Here is a 20258-nt window from a genome sequence, read left to right as displayed (position 1 = left end):
CAGAAGGTCTTGAACTATGTAACGCAGGCCTCCAACTCAGTGATCCTCTTGCCTCAGCCTCCTGAGTGCTGGGATCACAGGAGTGCACCACCACACCTGGAGAGGAAGGTATATTTAAACAGAAATTCACTATAGCAACGTGTGATGGAGGCAAGGAGCTGCCACCATGGACAGGGGCTTGGGAGCTCAAAGGACCTCGCGAGCCTGGGGCACAGGAACTGCTCGCGGGCAGTCCAGTGGTGCTGATGGTGCAGCAGGTGACGGCAGAGGGTGGACGCCCGTCACCCGGTGGATGCCCGTCACCCGTCAGGACCGGGCCTGGCCCAGAGCCGAGTCCCCCTCCTCCCCAGCCGAGCACCAGAGCGGGATGCAGAGGAGCAGGCTTGAGCTGAGAGTGCAGCAGCAGCAGCAGGTGCAGCCAGTGGGCCTTGCATGGGAATCACGGGCAGCCCCTTGAGCAGGGATGAAGGTGTGCGCCAGGTCCCTCTACTTGGTCTGCTGGGCTTGAACTCGGCCCTCCGTCCTTGGCTTCGATCACAGGCCGAGACCCCGGCCCGCACTTCCTTCTGATGGAGAGTGAGCCCAAGGCTCATGCTGGGCTCCGTCTCAGCTCCTTTTACTGTTTTAAGACAGGGTCTTGCAAAGTTGTGCAGGCTGGCCCAAACGGGAGAGCCTCCTGCCTCAGCCCACGGGGGGACCAGCAGGCCTTGTTACACACTGCTCTTTAAGTGCATGATTCAGCAGCATTCTACACATGAGCAGCAAGCTAGCTCCACCACCACCCACGGCCAGGACGTTTCCCCAGCTGATGCACTGCATCCAGGGGGCAGCAACTTCCAGCCCCTCCCTCCTCCCAGCCCTGGCCACCACTACTTGTCCCTCTGTATGCATCTTCCCACTCATCTGTACCTCACAGTGGCATCACCACATCCTGCCTTTGTGACTGGCTTACTTCACTTAGCGCAATGACCTCCAGCTCATCCATGTGCTCTTTCCCTTTTCAGGCTGAGTACTATTCCATGGTTGGCACAAACCACACTGTGTTTATCCATTAATTTGCTGACAAACACTGGGTTTGGTTCCCTGTGGGCTGCTGTGAATCAGGCTGCTGCGCGCAAACCCTGTCATCAACACTTGACCTGCTCTTTCGAGTCCTTACACCCAGGGGCCCCTGTTGAGCCCTGGACTGTTGCCCAGTACGGAGGACGCTTGGCTTTTCCTCCTTAGATCAGTGGCGAGATGGAGGAGTGCAGCCGGGGACACTGCTGTGTTCATAGTGTACAACGAAGGAGTAAATGTGGCGACTCCACAACTGTCATTCATAAATACCAAATTTTATTTGCACTTCATTAGTGTAGAAAGACCACGACGCTCGGGACACGCCAGGTGAGTCCGCATGGACTGCTGACCTCGACTGAACAGCACGGTGCAGTTCGATAAAAGATATACCAAAGAGAGTCCACAATTCAGTATCAGACCAAAAAGTAAAATAAAATAACAGAAAAGAAACAGTCAAGGCATCTAGCCGTGGGCTCCGCCGAGGGGCGAGTTCCATCCTTAGAGACAGAGCGCTCAGGAAAGATACACATGTGCTCTTGGATACAGTGCAATGCATCTCTTTATATCCCTTTCAACAGGATTTGTTCAGGATGGCAGCGTTGTTTTAAAATCTTTTCTATCATTTCAAAAACACTTCTTTCTTTAGCAACAGTTCCTAAAAGCACGGGATTCCTCCGTGCACCAGGAAACCCGAGATTCTGCAGCCTCCAGCCAAGTCCAGTCCAGCCCTTCCTTACCTTGTGGCAACAACCTTCGGCGCCAGCTCCAGGGCAGCTTGTTCCAGTGTTCTGAGATGCTACAGCAGGAAATGTCTTGTAAATAAAGAAAAAGCACTTAACATAGCTTCGTTCTCAAAAAGTCTTTAGTTTTACAAATTTTCTTTGAAACAGTAAGCAAAGCACCACGTTCTCTCTTCTTAGCAGAATATCTTCTGTCCTTGTGGCATAAATGACAAGGACAACTGCATTACTTAGGCACATCACACCTTTCCTCTCTCCTGCTCTTTGCCCCAGGTGGATGAGGGCCCAGGATCAATGGATGAACAGGATCAGAGGGGAACGCGAGCTCACCCAGACTTACTCAGGATTGCATATCTGCATATGTACAAGTTAGTGTATAGCTGACTTGGATTACAAAGTGCAAAAGGAAATTGTCAACATGATTGTAGTGCAGAGACGCTGGCCCTCCTCGGTGGAGATCAGCAGCACCGCACATTCGGCCGAGGTGGGGGCAGCTCGGGCGGGACCTCAGGCTCCGGCTGCAGGGAGAGGATGCTGTTGGACAGCTCATTCCGAAGCACATCCAGTGGCATCTGCGGGTGGGAGCAGACAGGGGTGTGAATGGCAGGGAGACAGAAGCGCCTGGGAAAGGCGCTGCTTCCTGGAGCTCAGAGAGGGCTGGACCTCCTGCCTAGCATGCGCAGAGCCCACAGCTTGGCCAGCATTGCAAATAAACAAATAAACAAATAAAAGCTTTTAAGGGCCGGGGATTTAGCTCAGTGGTTCTGCCGCCTGCCTAGCAAGCACAAGGTCCCGAGTTCGATCCCCAGTACCAAAAAACCCCCCAAAAAACAAAAACAAATAAAAACTTTTAAAACTGTGTAGCTTAAAGCTCTCTGACCACCATGGTGAGACACAAAAACACTGAGCCAAAACAAAACAAGCAGGCAGGTTCAGGACTCCTCCAGTGGCAGCATGAAGGCTGCCTGGCCACTCTTGCCATCACCAATTTTCACAGGGCCCAGTATAATGACATTTTACACATGAGTAACTCAACAGGAAAGCTCTCTGTACTGAAAGGGTTATGTGCGTACTAGAAGAGCTGGGTGTGGGGGCCCATGCACTCGGACTGCTGCAGGTGTGAGGCCAGCCTGGGCCACATAATGTGTCTGAGGCCAACCTGAACTCCCCACCGAGAAGGCTTATCTCTGGAAATGCAGGTATGAAAGGAAAGAAAAGAAGGAGCCGCTCTGGGTAGTCCTAGGAATAATCATTTACTGAGCAGCTTCTAACTGTGCTGAACTTCTAACAGCTGCTTCCAGGACTGCCGGTCCGCATGCAGATTCCACTCGGCTCAGAGTGGGAATATTTGGGAATAAAAACGTGTCTGGACTGAACACGCAGAGCTCGCCTTCTTGGCATTATGTCTTAAAAAGGCAGTGGACCAGCCGCCTCCATGGCTCTGGCATTGTAGGGGGCCTCAGAAGTCATGAGGACCAGCTGCATGTGCACAGTGGCGTGCGTGGGGTCTACGTGGACCCCGAGCCCTCTCCTGGCGGGGACCTGGTAGTGCTGACCTCGTTCTCCTCAGGGTCCTGGAACCAAGTCCAGCAGATACCGAGGGAAAACTGTGACTGATTTTAAGCTCTTACTGAAAACCTGGAACGGCAGTGGGCAGGTGGCTGTTTATGGCTTCTGTCTCAAGGGCCCCCAAAACCTCATGCCTCACAGGCTCACTGCTGGTGCTTTTGGGTGTGTGACACTGGGCCGTGGGTGTCAGACACTGGACAGTGGGTGTGAGGCACTGGACTGTGGGTGAGACTGGATCACGGGTGTCAGACACTGGGCCGTGGGTGTCAGACACTGGACAGTGGGTGTGAGGCACTGGACTGTGGGTGTGTGACACTGGGCTGTGGGTGTCAGACACTGGACTGTGGGTGTGAGACTGGACAGTGGGTGACACTGGGCCGCGGGTGTGAGGCACTGGACCTTGGGTGTGAGGCAGTGGACCGTGGGTGTGAGGCACTGGAATGTGGGTGTGTGAGACTGGATCACAGGTGTCAGACAGACACTGGACCGGAGATGTGAGACACTGGACCGGGGGTGTGAGACACCACTGGACTGCGGGCGTGAGACACTGGGTTAGTCCACTGTCGAGTGCTGCTAGCAGGTGAAGCCTGGTGGGAAGAGGTGGTCACTGTGGGCGTGGCCTGGAAGGCTCCACCTCCCTCGTCCCTGGCTCTCTGCTTCCGGCTCCTATGCCTTGGACTGTTTCTCCTCTGCCACGCCGCAATCCTCTCGGGCCCTTTACCTTCTTCAGGATGTCGCCGACCAGCTTCAGGAAGATCTCGTCCACATTGAAGTTGTCCTTGGCGCTAGCTTCGCAGAATCGCATCCCGGTTACCTGCTGTGCAAACTGTGAAGACACAGACAGACACAGACACGCACTCGCCTGGGTCTCTGCGTGGGGATGATGCACGTAGACCTGTGCCTGCCCCAGGCCCTGTAGGGGTTGTGGCCCCTGGGCTTCAGCTTTTGGGGTGGGGGATCCAGGTCTGCCAAGTCCCACTGACACTCAAACACCTAGTCCACAAGGACGACAAGTTGACATCAGGACCTAAAGTCAGCGACTGGTCAAGTCTCTGAAAGAGCAACAGGGCTGAGATTTCAGATGTGAACCTTTCTTTTTCCATGACTAAGTCCTTTGCAAAAGCCAAGGAAGCTGAGAATGTATCAGAGAAAGGATGAACCACGAAAGCAGTTTTCAAATGTAAAAAAGTGTTGGTCAGTATAAATGCCAGCTTGGGTCATAACACACTTTAGATTAATGTGCTTTTCCCTTCTACTCCAAAATGAGCTTAAAGGGGCAGGAAGTTAGGAGACAGCAGAGGGGGAAGGGTGAGCCCTTCAGTGCCCTGGGGATCGGGCCTCTGCAGGGCGGGCAGGGTGCTCACCTTCTCTCCCTGCTGCCGGCTGATCTCCCGGTCCACCTCGCAGTCCAGCTTGTTTCCCACCAGGAGGAGCTCAGCGTCCTCGGAAGCGTACTGCGGGTTTGCAAAGAAAGCCAGCGTCACAGGCCGCCCCTCCCGTGCTCTGTGACACACAGGGCCACCAGCTCCCAGCGCGGCAGCACAGAGGCCAGGACTCTGTCCAGGGGAGGAGTCCAGACTGGCCGCGCCGCCTCGGCCGTGCACTGAGATCCCTACCGTTCAGGAGAGTGGAGAGAGAACGAAGTGAAGTGCATAAAACACAGCCTGCAAAAGCAAAAACAAGACCCCGTGCTTTGGAAGGACGTTTAGTGACACAGGCTGGGCCTCGTGACAGAATACTGAGCCAAGGGAGCAGGATGAAAACCTAAACCAGGGCCAAGATTTTACATGTACTTTAGTTCTTTTCTTTTTAAATTTCTTGTTTGTTAAATCAAGCTTTATTGATAAAACAGAATTCAGAATATCTTACAAGGAACAGGAGCAGGCCCAGCCAATCATGATAGAAAAAATGTGGCAGTCTCCTACTGTACATAGGAAGCTGCTGCTTATCAATTAGTAATTAAATGTAAGGACTTGTAAAAGAGGTGCAAAGAATGAAGGCATTTTAGCCCCAAGATTGCTCTTCATATGAATATACTGTATTACCTGCAATACTGTGGCAACATGGAGACAACATTCTGAAAACCGTGAAGTGAGGTGAGGTGAAGTGAATGGCTTTAGGAACCGTCTGAGTCCTCTGCCAAGAACATGGAGGCATTCTCCATAACTCCTTGAATGTTCAGCTTTGTACAGTTTTGAAATTATTCTCCGTCATCAGGTGCACGTTTGAGCATATAGCTGACATGGCTGCTGCTCTCCCTGTCCCAACTCTGAGTCCAAACACAACATGACTTGAAAGGACTATACATCTGTTGCATCACACAACAAGCCAAACATTTCTTATATCTTTGATAGTGATTTTAAAGCAGTTCATAATTAAATATGAGCATTTTGTACAAGGACAATTACACTTTACAAAAAAAGATCATGCAACAAAAATTGCTGGAGTCTGATTTACAACATGAATTATGGTTTGAAATCGTGTTTACATAAGTCTCAAATTTACAAAAAAATAAAAAATCAGTTCTGGGCTAGCTATTGTACTGCTGAAATTCTCTGGTGTGATCACTCTCACCCAAGTCATGTCCCTTTCCTTAAAGTTGAGGATGGATGTTAAAAGGTTCAACAAAGTGGAGCTGTACTCTCCCTTGGAGGTGAAGTAAACTCCATGGTTAGATGGGTGGTTTCACCACATATCATCAGTTGATGTAGTCAATGCCATCATCTGTGCAAGGATTCAGTCCATTGTAAATGGCTTCAATTACATTCCGCTTGCTTGCCAATTCACCCCCTGGTGGGAGGCTGGGGATAGTCTCACTTGCTAACGTGCACATCACATGGACTAAGTCTGGGACACCTTCCCCCTGCTTCTTTATGATTTCTTCTACTCTGCATTCCAGGTACCTGTCCAACTCTGCCTCCTTCTTCACTGCTTCTGGAGATACTTTGGTGCATTAGGAAAACAGATCAAAATCACACTCATGTTGTCTTGACTTCCCTTATGGGAACAGGTGTCAACTGTTTCATTGCAAACTTTCTCAAGATCGTCAGTGACTTCAAGCCTGGATCTTACAAAACCACAGAGCTCCTCGTTTCCCATAACATCCCAGATACCATCACCTGCAGGAAAAATGAACTGATCGACTTCTTCAGAGCTCTCAATATCATGGACTTCAGGCTCTGGTGAGACAAGCTGCTCGGCAGGACCTTTCCATGGACACATTTGTAATCAAAATCCCCAAGGCCCTGGACACAGCCAGAGAGCCATTCACATGCTGAATCATTACAGAGCCACCTGCATTCTGAATTCGGTCTTTTTCCAGCGGATTACTTGGTTGGTGATCTTGTGTGAAGAAGTGAATGTTCCTGATCCTACAAAGTAAACCTCTTGAGTCTCCAGAGTTAATGAAATGAGTGTGCTGGGGAGAAATCAAGACACCCACAGCTGTTGACCCACTTCTGCCTGCACCATGTTTCTTCTCTGGCATAACTCTCATGTGTTCATCAATCTCCAGCAAACCTGCTGATTCCATTCTTTACATTTTCCATAGCAGGTGCTCCTGAAGATCCTTTAAAATCTTGGTTACTGATGATGTGATCTAACAAATGCTCACAGCAGTATTTGGCAACCTGAGAACCAGCGTGCCCATCATACACAGCAAAGAAAGACCACGTTTCAAGTCCACTTGGCAAGCCGATCACAGCCGTGTGTGTATCTTGCATTTCCACTCGCCAACCCTGCATGCTGCTTAGCCCATATTGCAAGCCATTACCCTGCCCTTGGGCATTATGCTTTTCCATCTTTGGCTTGTCTAAAAATGCTCCCATTATGTCTTGATCCTCTAGGTCATCCTTCCTTCCTGCAAATATATAAACAACTGCTACTTTTTCTACCTAAAAGGCTATTCCCTCAGCTCTTAGTTTAGCTAATTTCTACACACTCTTCAGATCTCAACTTCAGCATCAGTTCTTCAGGACAGCCTCCTTTCTCTGAATTCCCTAGGTCAATTCCCCAGCATAAAGCATATTGTAGAACATTTGCTGGATAAGTGAACCAGAGGAGCCGTGGGTGGGCGGGTCCCTGGTCGGCTCAAGTGGTGACAGTGGCCCGGGAGGGGGCATGAAGGGGGGCACCACAGCGACAGTGGGCAGGGAGGTGGCAGGAGGAGCCGGGTTGCATCTGGGCCCCCTGTTCCTGGTGCCCTAGCAGCTCAGATCATCTGGGTGCCGGGGCGGGTGGCAGAGACGGGGACCCAGAGGAGGAGGAGGAGGAGGAGGAGGAGGAGGAAGAAGAGCTGCGGACACATCGCTTTCACATTCCACCTGCCTAGCGTCCCCCCACGCCCCTCCCCAGCCGCCTGGCCGGGCTGCAACCACTGGGCACCCAAAGCCGCCTAGCCGGCACACCACTGCCTTCTTTTCTTGACCTTCCAAATTTCTCTAATGAAGGTGCCATTAAATTTTTTTCTAGTACTGGGGATTGAATCCAGGCCCTTGCACTGAGCTACATCCCTAGCCCTTTAAAAATGTTTTATTTTCCAGGCAAGGTCTTGCTAAGTAAGCAGCCCAGATTGGGCTGAACTTGCAGCAGTTGCCCTGCCCTAGCCCCCCAGTGCACTAGGAAGACAGGCGTGCATCACTACATCCACTTGAGGTGTTGCTGATTCTATAAGGGGGCGAGTTAAACTGTTTTTATGATTTTCAGAAACATAGGTGCAACAGAATTTCTTTCTTTAAAAGGCTAACACATTGAGGGTCTCATTCCGGGCGTTTCTCAGCAGGCGCTGGGTGCCTGGAGTGCGGCCTGGGCTGGGCAGCTCAGCCCCGTGTGTGCTCAGTGAGCGTCCAGAGAGCTCTATTCAAAGACGGGCACCGTGAAGGAGGTGGCTGGGGCCACACGGGCGGGCCCGAGACCTCGGCCAGGCTCAGACTCAAGGCCCCGTGGCCCTGGGCGCTCAGGCCCGCCCCGGCTCACATTCATCACATTAGTTCTGGAAATCCTGGGCTCTGAGGCCGCCTCTGTCTTTTTCCCTCAGGTGTGCACTCTGAGGCCTCGAGCCACAGCCTTCTATGGGTGTTCCCCAGAAGAGGGGGCTACAGAGCCTCCTGGAGGCCGAGCCAGCGGGATCCCGAATGTCTGAAGCCAGCCCTGGCAACTCAGCGATAATCGCCTATCTCAAAACAGAGAATAAAGCTGGGCTGGGATGCGACTCAGGACGAAGGCCCGGGCTCAGCTGCAGCACTGGGATTCAGTAAGCCAAATGGAAAACCCATGCAAGACGAGGAGCTGCGGGAGCCCGAGACCCAGGGGTGGGCGACCGGCCCATGAAGAGGGCCGCCGGCCCGGGTGCACGGGTCTCTCGGGAGCAGGAGTCCTGGCGTCCACAGCAGCAGCCAGACCCGGGGAACCAGCATGTCTGGCTCCAAAGGCAGGGCTCAGGCACCGGACAGAAGCCCGTCCGGCTAGTTCAGTGCGGGACTCCAGGAATGCGCTCCGCTCCGAGGGCCCGGGCCCACCCAGCCCCAGCCCAGGAGAGGGAGCGCACCTTGTCGATCATCTTCATCCACTTGGGCAAGTCGTCGAAGGTCTCCTTCTTAGTGATGTCGTACACAAGGATGATCCCCTTGGCACTTCTGTAGTAGGCTGAGGTAATGCTGTTGAATCTCTCCTGACCTGCCGTGTCCCTAGGAAACCGAGGCACAAGTCAGCCGCGGGCAGCAGGGACCCTGCCACCCAGGGAGACAGCAGGGGGAGGTCGGGGACTTGGCGCATGCCAGCAAGGGCCCCGCTCACTGGCCAGCAGCAGGCCCTGGGGTGGCCTCCTGGAGTAGCCGCCAGTGCCCGGCATGCCAGGAAGGGAGGGGCGCGGACCCGGGTTTGGGAGAGCACAGTGCACAGCAGCTCCCGGCCGCCGGGCCCCACTTCAGACCACACCTTCCACTCCACCTCTGCGAGTGGCTCTGTGGCCCGAGAGGAAGGAAAGCGGCTCCCCTCTGAGCACAGGGTGAAGCCGTTTATTCTCCAACCCTCCTGGTCTCCGCCTAGGTGCTGACTCTCTGCTGTCATGCAAGGCCAAGGGCTGGCCGCTGAGATGCTGGCTCCACCCCACAGCATCCGCTGCAGTCTGCTCCGCACCAGCCCCATGAAGCCCAAACCCCCACTTCACAAGCCCAGGTCTGATTCCACCTTCCTCTTCCTGGGGAGACAGTGAATCCTCACCTCGCCCTGAGCCCCACAACCTGAGGATAGAGAGCTGATCTCTAGAAGCCTGCGGCGCACACTACCCTCCCGTCCGGTCACACAGCAGTGCCCACAGCTCCAGGCACCCCGGCCGCCTGGTCGTCCCGTGTCTGCCCCAGATGATGGAGTTAGTTGCTTCAGGCTGCCTTTGGCAGTGAAACCTCTACCCAGGCGGCAAAGGAGCCCGGGAAGATGGGCCGAGGGTGGACAGCGCCTCCGAACTCTGCATCTGCCTCGGCCTTGGCTCCCCGGTACTGACTCAGGCAGGGAGACCACCTACAGAGGAGGAAAGGGTTCATTTTCCTGACCATCGAGAAGCAAGGAACCGAAAAACATGGCAAAGACAGCCGCAGCTTCCCGTCCTTTACACTTTTAGGAATTTACAATGAATAATTTTTTCTTATATTGGCTACAAACAAATCATCCAGAGAGAGAGAGTGTTTGCTCTAGCAGGCCCTCTGTGAACCTGACTCCGTCCCTGGTTCCCGGGAGGGAGACTGGCAGCTGTGCTGGCTGCTGCTGCCCTCATCTGGCCAGAGAACCGCGCCAACAGCTGTGACACAGAGCAACAGCGGACAAGACACGCAGTCCAGGCCAAGATCCCTAATCCAACAGTACAGGATGTGCCAACAAAAGGCGGGCGTGTGATGCACACCTCCAACACCAGCTCTTGGGGAGGCTGAGGGAAGAGGGTCTCTGCAGGTTTGAGGCGAGCCTGGGCTCCTGGGCTATACTGTAAGACCCCATCTCAAAAAGCCCATAAAACAACCTAAAACGCTGCAGAATCTGCAATGTTCTGAGCATGAAGACAATACCTCCGGTGGAAAAGTCCGTGCCCGACCTCGTGAGGGGTTGCTGCACTAACACCCCTCTCACCTGCTGCATGCGATCTCTCGGGAGAGGCAGCTCACACCGGGGATCTGATAAGCAGCGTGGCCTTCAGGAGGTGGCCAGTCCTCCTGCTGCCACCCTGAGTCCCACTGCCCCTCCCTAGATGCACGGCGAGACTGAGCATGTGGAGGGCACAGGTGCTGGAGTGGGAGGCCGGCCGTATCCGTGCTTCTGGGCACAGCCAGCTGGGCACATGGACGCACTTCTATAAACTGGGTTCCGACACCAGAGGTTTTCACATGTGTCACAGCCATCGGGCATGTCTGTCATGCACCAAAGCAAGCTTCACACACATTCTAGTACTAGCTACCTTACCCTCCTCATCGAAAAGTACCCGCAGAGCCAGGCACGGTGCCCCACACCAGTATTCCCAGTACTCTGGGAGGCTGCGGCACGAGGATCGAAAGTTTGAGCCCAGCCTGGGCAACTCAGCGAGGCCATAAAATAAAAGTAAAAAAAGGGCTGGGGAGGTGGCTCAGCGGGAAGGCCCAGGGTGCAACGCCCAGGCCCAGAGGCAGGTGCAGAGATGGAAGTATCCCAGTCCCTCCCCAGATGGTCTTTCCCTCAAAAGCCTGTGACTGGAAACCGGAAACAGCATTCTCCTGAAGTCCCTGGGACGGGCAGCCAGGGAGCCGAGCTCGCCACCTTCCCGGCGAGTGAGCGACATCTCCTTTCTGCTTCTCAGGTATCCAGACCCACCTGCTAATGTTTCATAACCAAGCCCAAGCTCAAAGTATGAAAACAGAAACACAACAAAAGGAAAGCCGGCAAGTCTCCGGCCCTCCGGCTGGGCCGGAGCAGGAGAGGGGAGGAAGGTGTTACCTCAGACTCTTCCGGCGGGGCCGCAGCAGCACGGGACAGGGACACAGATGAGGATGGAGACACGGCACTGACATTCAGTGTTAGGTGACGGTGGTGCCACAGATGGGGGCAGTTAGCGCGATGGAAGCAGACACACAGATGTGGACAGACAGGCAGAAGGTGGGCACCTGCGAGAGGGTTAGTAAGCTGAGTGTGGCCGGCCCGAGCTGCCCATCCCCTGCCCCAGAGGCGCCAGCCGCCTGCATGCTTCTGCTGCGTTCTGAGACAGGGCCTTGCCGGATCGCTGTTTCCCAGGCTGGGCTTCAACTCCTCATCCTCCCGCCTCAGCCTCCCAGCGTGCCAGGAAGCCAGGCGTGTGCCACCACACCCGGCTGCAAAGGGGCTTCTCTCCAGGCCCACCTGTGAGGGCTGGCAGCCAGCAGCGCAGGGAGCAGCTGTCAGGACAGGGTAAGCACGTGCGGGCCACCGCGGTGACCAGCTCAGCTCATGCACATGACCTGCAGACAGGCAAAGGCTCATGGCGGTCTCGGGACAGGGACGCAGCGCCGCGCACAGATGGGGTCTGCAGGAGATGCTGCCATTACGTCATTTCCACACACACCGAGCCCACCACACACACAGACACAACATACGGCCTGTGGCGGGTAGATGGCCACTTACCAGATCTGTAATCTGATCTTCTTTCCTCTTAGCTCTACAGTTTTTATTTTGAAGTCAACACCTGTAAAGAAAAGAAAACAAATAAACGTGAAGCAAAACCAGAAAGATGCATTTTGTCATGGGAATCTACTTGTACAGTTTTGAGTTGTTACTAGAAAAATAACAGAACCAGAATCACGAAACCCCAGGGACAAGGCGGGAGCGCAGGGCCGAAAGTCAGAGGCCTGAGGGTGGCGGCGCTGTGTGCCATGCATCCGCCCGGTGTCCACGTCACAGCTTACAACCCACAGCGCAGCACGAAGACCACGTACAACTCATGGTCTCACTCTGTAGCCCAGCCTGGCCTTGAACTCACTATGTAGCCCAGGCTGGCCTCACACTCATGGCGATCCTCCTGCCTCAGCCTCTCGGTGCTGGGATTACAGGTGTGTGCCACCACACTCAGCCCCAAATCACATTTCATAGTTACACTAACAAATGTTATCTTGGGAGGATTCTTACAGGGAACACTGGAAACTTTCCTTTGTCTGAATTTGGAAATTAATATATTAAATTTCCCAGAACTCACAAAAAACTTTGTAAATATAAACAACTTAATACAGCCCACAGCAAGGGGGAGAATTAGTATTAGAAAGTGTAATCTTACACTAAGCAAATTAAGATGTGTCGGGTAGATCCAACTCCCCACGAGGAATGTAACACGCAATGATGAGAACCACCCCAGGCACCCTCTGCATTCACCTGCGGAGCTCTCGACGCCCGCACCTGTGCCCGTTACCACAGACGCAGAGGGGTGCGGGCGCGGCAACACGCGCAGCTCACTGTCCCTGTTTACAGTCCCCAAGGGCTGGTGCGCTCTGGCTCCCATGCCAGCCCCGTCCCATCCCTGGTCCGCGGGTGCTCGAGAGGTCTGGGGCACCAGGGACCCAGTGGCGCAGGCGCACAGGAGGGGTATGAGCTCGGCGCACACCCCTCCCCAGGCCGCTCCTGTCACTGGGCAGCACGGCAGCCCCTGGGGCCACACCAGTAACTCCTGCTTGTGTCACGGACGTCTTGCTACAGCTGCCTCATGGCTCTGGGAGGGGCGAGGCCGCAGGCTGCTGCCCTGTCCTCTCCGGGCTTCCACGCTGCACCACAGTCGCTGGGATTCCACCTGGACCGAATTCCCCTCATAATGACGGCGACAGTGGACATCTGTCACACCAAACGCAGCCATGACCCTCAGTCCGGCAAGGCGGGGCTGTCCCCGTTGTGGGGAGACACGGGCAGAGGCGGCACGACTTGAGGTGCCACAGCCCTCAGCCCAGCATGAGTTGGCGAACAGAAGCACCAAGGCTCGTGGCCATACCGCCGCCCAGAGCGAAGGCCCGACAGGAGTCAGGTGAGCAGAAAAACTGCATGGGCCATCCGGGACCCGGCCGCAGGAGAAGGCCCGTCTGTCTGTCTCTTCTTAAGGTGGGACATTTCCAAATCAGCACTGTGTTTCCTTTTGGTGGGCCACAGTCACAGCAAGGAAAACAGCAAAAGTACAGACACTTCTTTCTTCACCGGCCCTTTCCAGCAAAAGGCAAACTACCACTGGGCCCAGGCTGTGACCACCACACAGGCAGTGGGGAGGCTTGCGCCGGCCCTGGAGCCAGGCCCGACCTGTGGGCCCCTGGGAAGTCGGGGCTGTGTCAGGGTGTGAAGTGCTTTTCCTCCAAGGGTGTGTCTTCCATGAGCGCTGGCCTCGGATGTGACCTTGTGAAAGGACAAGGCTTCAGGCCTTTTCAGCAGTGCATGGTGACAGGCCAACTCAGGAACCATGTCAAGGTCGCACAGAGAGGCACTGTAACCTGGAAACAAATGGCTACTGGCAGAGGCAGAGGCAGCCCTGACCATGTCTCACCCGGCCTTTCCTACCCACGCTGCGTCCTGACGACTGTGAGACAGAAGTCAGTACCACAATCACACAATGCCAGGGCGGTCCCAGGGCCAGGGCCCACAAGCAGGAAATCCCATGGTCGCTGCACACACAGGCCACTCTCCACCGCTCCAGACTGGGCAAGTGCAGGGCCCCTCCCCAGACCCTCCCTGCCCTGACAGGAGGAGCAAGGAGACCCCTGCCCCTGGCCTGGCTGCCCCTCGGGGCACACGGGTGACAGCCCAGCCCTAAGTATGGAGTAGGAACTGGTTCTGGTGTCGGACTACTCTGGTGCTCTCCTGAGAGCAGAGTGCAGGGCTCCCTGCAGCTCATCCTCTGGTAAATCCTTCTGAGCAGGTGTGACGAGGATCCCTTTCCAGAGAACACCGCAGCAGCCAGTGAGACTGCCCCGCCAGGGTGGCACTGGCTGCTCAGCCTCCGCTGCACCTCCCCTCTATTGGGTGTGAGGACAGGGTCGAGGGAGGCAGGCAGGCAGGGCAGCAGGGTTGCTTCTGACATCTGACAATGTCAGGCACTGGGTGAGGCAGCCTGCTGCGCCCTCTGCTGCGTGTGGGGTCACAGAGGAAGGGCAAATCTAGAGGGGTCGGGGAGGAGTGGAGGACGCAGCTCCTCCGTGCACACACCGGTGTTAGCTCCCTGGCTGCTGGGCCGGGGAGGACCACACTTCGCCCAGGCGGCTGCTGACCTTCTGAGGGTCACACCTGCCCCTGCATGTGTCTCCTCAAGGACAAGGATGGGGCTTCAGTCTTTGCATTTATACTGAAAATCGGGAGCGGAGCAGGAAGGCTGTGCGGGTCATGGGTTTCTCTTTCCGGATAAAAAATTAAGAGTGTAGGCGGCGGGCATTGGCTCCTCAGCCACTCAGCAGAAGGGTGCCGCACCCCACACACGGCCGGCGCAGTGGGGCTCAGGGGAACAGCGACACCCCTCCCTCCTCCTGGGGCCTGCGCCACTCCACTCAGGTCCATCCTCTCCCGGCTCCTCCCCCAGGCTGGGGGGGGCTGTGTGTTGCTTTGTAGACTAAGAAGAGGCTGTGTGAGCCGAGGAATACGCTGCTGGGCTCCTTCCGGGTTTTAAAGGAAAAGGGCCTTAAGAAACCATACTCACACTCAGTAAGGACACTACTTCTGGTTGGCAGTCTGGGCCTTCCATCTACTTTCAAAGCTGTATAATGGGGGCAAAAGGGAATCCTCAGTTGCTCCTCCGTTCTAGCCTTTTATTCCGTCCTCCATGACTTAGCTCCCCTCCCAACAGGGACTCACCAGGTAGGCAGACGGCAGCCGACTGGGTCGCCTATGGGGCTGGAGGGACCTCTCGGTGACAATCCGGTCAGGCTTCCTGCTCACCTCCCCTGTGTCCGCGCCAGGCCCCAGATCTGCCTGACTGCTTGGCAGGTCCCAGCCTGGACAGGAGGCAGCCACCCTGTGCCTGGCTGCAGGGGTGCCAGAGCCAGGTCTTTAACCAGATTTTCCTTTGGCCAAATGATGGACCCAACTGCATCTGCACACTTTCTCTGAGAGAGCCCAGCTCCCCAAAGGCGCTGCCCTGCCTGTGAGTTTGCCCACCGTGTCCCATGCCCTGTGTCACCAGGTGCATCACCCCTGTGGCCTGCGGCTCTCGAAATGGGAGAGTGGACGGTTCCCCTAATTCTCTCTCCAGAGATGCCTGGGTCAGGGCGTGGACAACTGCATGTAAATACAGAAGGGAAATCAAGCACACAGCTGAGAACCCTGATCCGGTGTGGATGCTCATGCTGAGCTTTTACCTCCGCATTTCCAGGATAAAGTGTGTGCGCTCAGACACCTGTGACCGGCTACTCCGGCCTCCCCTGCTGGCCTGCCTTGGCCAAGGCGCCCAGAGCACCCTCTGCTCCACACACTTGAGGGACAGCCAGCCAGCATCTGATCAGGCAGCGCCATCCGAGGCACAGCCCGACCCGCCCCCCGCCCCGCCCCAGGCCAGGCAGGGAAGCCAAGCCACTGCTGCAAAGGAGGCAAACAAGGTTCACAGAGCAGAATGCCAAGAACTCTGAAATTCCCCTTCCTCCCTTCTTCATTTTAATCTTTTGTTGTTGTTATTTTCTGAGAAGTTGGTGAGAGTGAATTTTTAAAAATATCTTCATTCTTAGCAAAAGAAAGCTGGCAATCCTAGCTGGCCTCTAGCATTCTGGGCAGAAGATCTGACTGGCCAGGAACATCGAATTCTTGTCCAGACAGCCTTACACTTGCTCTTCCTGTATTTTAATATACTTGCTTTGGGGAATTTGGGGAAATTTTATAACTATGTGGCAAAGTTTATGATGCTTGAATGACAGAACAAATATACAGGCTGGAGTATTCCCTACCAGAAATGCTTGGAACCAGAAGCGTTTTGTATTTTACATTGTTTTTGACTTCTGAGTATCAGCATATACACGAAAAGACATGGGCATTTTATGCTCCGTGGTCACCTGCATTGCTGCCACTGCTGCCGCCGCCGGCACCAGTCTATCAGGGAAGGTCAGATGTGCAGCCCCACTGAGGCTTCACGCTGGAGCTCAGATTTGGGATTTTTGGATTAGGGATGCTCAAGCTGTCTAGGAACAAGTGCAATTCTTAGAAACCCCCAAAGAGAGTGACAAGTGGCTGGTGGGGCTGCCACAGGTCAGCTGATACCACAGGACAATTGGTCACCAGGGCGGACACCTGCACCCAGTTAGGAAGCGAGGAAAGGGGTCACAGTGTCTGATCCGTGGGAGCCGTAGGCCCAACAGAGGACGCTCAGCATCAGTAGAGCGAAGCTAAGGAGCCGGCAGAGGCAGAAGGAACTCAGCCCCCCCAGGGGACCATAGGAGGGAGTTCTCACCTCTCTGAGCTCCTGTCCCCATCTGGGAGCAGGGTGACTTTCAGCAGGCAGTGAGGCCCCCTGGCTGGCGCCTAGCATGTGCTCAGCAACAGCAATGGCTGGCATTACCTGATACACACAGACAGCTAAATTACTACTCAAAGTCACCAGCAACTTCGGCAGAGCCTAAAGCAAGAGCCCAGGTTCTCATTCTTCCTGTAGTGCTTTTTAGAATGCACTGCTGTTGGAGAGGGGTACTCACAGACATACATATAATACACACAGAAGTACAGATACAGATACAGGGTTCTGGGGACTGACACCAGGGCCAGCACACTGAGCCATTACCCCAGCCTTTCACTTTTCATTTTGAGATACAGTCTCACTAAGTCACCAGGCTGGACTCAAATTTACCATCCTCCCGCCTTAGCCCCTCACAGCACCACAATTACAGGTGTGCGCCACCACACCCAGCTATAAATATATATATTTTATGTTTTTTTTTAAAGTATGCTCCTTTTTTCCTTTGGAATGCTGGGGAGCAAGCCCAGGTCCTGGTGCATGCTGGGCACTGAGCTACACCCCTAGCCCTGAAGTATATTTAAAAAAGCTAACTTACCAGTTTATGCTAAATCTAGTGGGAGTCAAACAGGAGGAAGCCAGACCAAGAATTTGGCTATGCCACGCAAAAATGGTTTCTGTATCCCCTACCCAGGAAGTAAGGGCATGGGCATGAACCCGTTTACGTGCACCCACAGATTCCTGCGCTGTAGCAGATAATTAAGTGTACTTATGACGCTTGCATCACTACCAAAAAAAGTGGGCTGAGTATACTGTAAATTTCTAAAGCAAACTAACATTTTTCCATCTCAAACTTTAAAAATCTGCTCCTATACTTTTAAAAGAACCTGTCCAATCATGCTGGTTATATCAGACTAAGAAACTCAATTTCATGACTAAAAAATCCGTTTGAAAGACATACTTCCTTCTATGTAATTTCCATTACACAGATCATTGATTAAAATTGATCTTTCTAGTTTTTCACACCCTTGTGAATTTTGTATCTTTTAAACCAAATCAGCTTCTGATGTGCTTAACAATACAAAAACAAAGCAGCATTTTGTTGACTCATAATTTTACACACCAGTCCCTCCTCTCCAGCCCTCAGGACGTCTACTAGTTAGCTCCTGCTGCAGAAAGCCCGAGGGAGGCGCTCAGCTTAGAAAGACGCTTGGGAGACCCTCCTCCTTCCAGCTCTGGTGCTGTCCAGCTGTGCGTCAGCAGGAGACAGGCTCTGACAGGGCACCACAAGATGCCGTCTCCAAGAACTCACTGTGCAACCCGGAGATGAAACGAGAAACACTGGCCCCAGAAGGACCCAGGAGCTCACTGCCCACAGGACAGCCCACATTTAAACAGGACTGTTCTAAAGGAGCTCCAGGCTCCAGGTCCTCTTCACAACCTTCCAGAGAGGAGGCGGCTCCCCCAGCCCTCACCCCACCCCAAAGGAGGGGCGGGGCTTCCCAAACAGCGCACATCTCTAGCGCTGCCCTCCCTCGCCCCGCCCGGCAGCCAGACACCAGAGGAGTGCAAGGGACAGGAGACTCAGGCAGGCTAGAAAGGGGCTGGTTGGACCGCTCAGTGTCTTCATGGGCTGGATCAGGCCACGGGTTATCACTTTTCTCAGAGCTTCCCATAATTAGAAACATTTATTGAGCCAAACACAACAGGCTACGTACGGAGGAAGCGGAAACGAGCAAGAGAGAAATCCAACCACATTCAGCGTGGGAGACAGGGGCTGTGTGTGCCCGTGTATTTATGTTTGATGAGGGGGCAGAGAAGCAAGCTGCCTGGGTTCCTGGCTTCTTACTCATTCTGAAGTATGCTATGCAGCCTTAAGTTAGTTCTCCGTCTCTGGCCTAATGTTTTATCAAGAGGCCTTTAGGCTCCAGGAGCCCAAGGGCAGCGTCCACGCTCCTGACCATGACAGTCAAGGTTTCCGAGCACCCACTCCCAAGCGCCCAAGCAAGCTCTCCCAGACTGCGGGTGTCCTTCCCCGACTGGCTTGGAAATCCCTTCCTCACCTCGCCCCGCCCGCGCTGGCGCTGCAGTGACCTCTACGCACCTCCGGCTCCCCTCCCCCGCCTGGGCCTGCAAGGATTCTAAAAAATGCGTAACTCGAGGGTGAAGGGTTCTTAACTCCACTGTTTTTATGTCCGATACTAAAGAAAACAACATAACCCTCATTTCCTGGCTGAATATTTTAAACAGATTCAGTTATGCTACTAAACTTAACACCGTGTCCCCACGACTAACATGGAATGGAAATAAACATTACAGGAAGTTTTCAAAAATGAAACAAAAAGACAATACAAAAATTAAAGGTTTGATTTTCCAGTAAGACGTTTGAAATGTAGTAGCGTCGTTAAATGACAATTCACCAATTCAAAATTCCTGATGGAGATTCCCTGTAAATTCTTTACGTAGATTCCCTAAATTCCCTATGGAACCACTTCATCTCAAAGTCTTAACTACCGCTGCCTACAACTTTAAATGTCAGTACGCGGGACGACACTCCAATTCGTGTCAAGTCTCCAAACTGCCCAGTGCCCCCACACACGTCTCTTCTGCTCGCCACCAAGGTGCCCGCTCTTTATCCTACAAAGCGGCTGTTTGCTATTCTACAAACCTCCTGCGGCTGCCTCTGGCGTTGGCAGCCTGGAAGGGGTTTTTAAGGAACGTGGCCCACACCCCGGGCAAACCCAGGGTCGAGCCCCGCGAGTCCGACTTCCTGAAAACATTCCCTAGCAGTTTCGAGTTTAGATCCCTAGGACGTTACCCCCGGCGCTGACTTGGCTGCATTTCGCGATCTGGGAGGCAGTGGAGGACCCGTCCCGCGTGGCCGGCGCCGGGAGGTTCGAGGTCAGGGGTCCACGTCGTGGACGGGTACAGCAGGGAACGCGAGAGCAGCTTCGGTCCGATGTCCTCCGGGGGAACCTGGGCCACCGCGTCCGTGCCTCCCGAAAGCGGGCTCGCCCCGAGCGCCCGAGCAGGGCCGGGGACCGCGCTCGCTCGGCGCAGACGGCGCAGGGCCCCGCCGGGAGCGGCCTCGCGCCCACCGAGGCGCGGATCTCGCGGCCGCCCCGCCCCGCCCCGCCGGCCGGCCGCACTCACCCACGGTGGACTTGCAGGCCTCGCAGAAGGTGTCGTCGGTAAAGCGCTCCATCAGGCTGGTCTTGCCCACGCCGCGCGAGCCGATGATGATGACCTGCAGCTTGAAGTCGGCCGGCCGCGGCGGCTGCTTCCTGCGCCGGGGCTGGGCGCCCGCGGCCCGCCTCTCCATGCGCGCGCCCGGCTCCGCGCCGCGGCTCCCGGCCCGGCCCAGTCCCCACCCGCCCGGCCCGGCTCAGCTCGGCTCGTCCCGTCCCGTCCCGTCCGGGTCCGCGCCGCTGCCGCAAGAGGAGGCCGGGAAGCGGGTCCTGCGCAGGAGCGGCGCGGCGGGGCCGGAGCCGCGGACGGGCGCCCCCTGC

General features: G+C 54.8%; 1 protein-coding gene and 1 pseudogene across 1 annotated transcript; both read right to left on the bottom strand.

Moving 5' to 3' along the window:
- Positions 1-1313: 1313 nt before the first annotated feature.
- Rab12 (RAB12, member RAS oncogene family) lies at positions 1314-20092 on the bottom strand. The gene is made up of 6 exons (XM_004853220.3): positions 19903-20092; positions 11982-12042; positions 8914-9052; positions 4733-4822; positions 4090-4194; positions 1314-2371 (listed from the first exon to the last, which is right to left on the bottom strand). Exons 1-6 carry the CDS (start codon positions 20069-20071, stop codon positions 2258-2260), a joined length of 678 nt encoding a protein of 225 aa, XP_004853277.1. The 5' UTR covers positions 20072-20092; the 3' UTR covers positions 1314-2257.
- Positions 5857-7364, bottom strand: LOC110350858 (protein phosphatase 1A pseudogene; annotated as a pseudogene).
- Positions 20093-20258: the final 166 nt, after the last annotated feature.

Source organism: Heterocephalus glaber, unplaced genomic scaffold (genome assembly GCF_053883595.1).
Source record: "Heterocephalus glaber isolate CG9 unplaced genomic scaffold, H.glaber_assembly_v1.0 deba00000331, whole genome shotgun sequence".
Lineage (NCBI taxonomy): Eukaryota > Metazoa > Chordata > Mammalia > Rodentia > Bathyergidae > Heterocephalus > Heterocephalus glaber.
Note: the sequence above shows the minus strand (reverse complement) of the source record. Positions and strands in the feature narration are given on the sequence as shown.

What these genes read in the sequence shown, in the direction of transcription:
- Rab12 (XM_004853220.3), bottom strand. Translation starts at nt 20,071, where the DNA reads ATGGAGAGGCGGGCCGCGGGCGCCCAGCCCCGGCGCAGGAAGCAGCCG. An exon ending in GGCCTGCAAGTCCACCGTGG is followed by an intron (nt 12,043 to 19,902) that starts GTGAGTGCGGCC and finishes TTTTCTTTACAG; the next exon opens with GTGTTGACTTCAAAATAAAA. An exon ending in AAGATCAGATTACAGATCTG is followed by an intron (nt 9,053 to 11,981) that starts GTAAGTGGCCAT and finishes TCGGTTTCCTAG; the next exon opens with GGACACGGCAGGTCAGGAGA.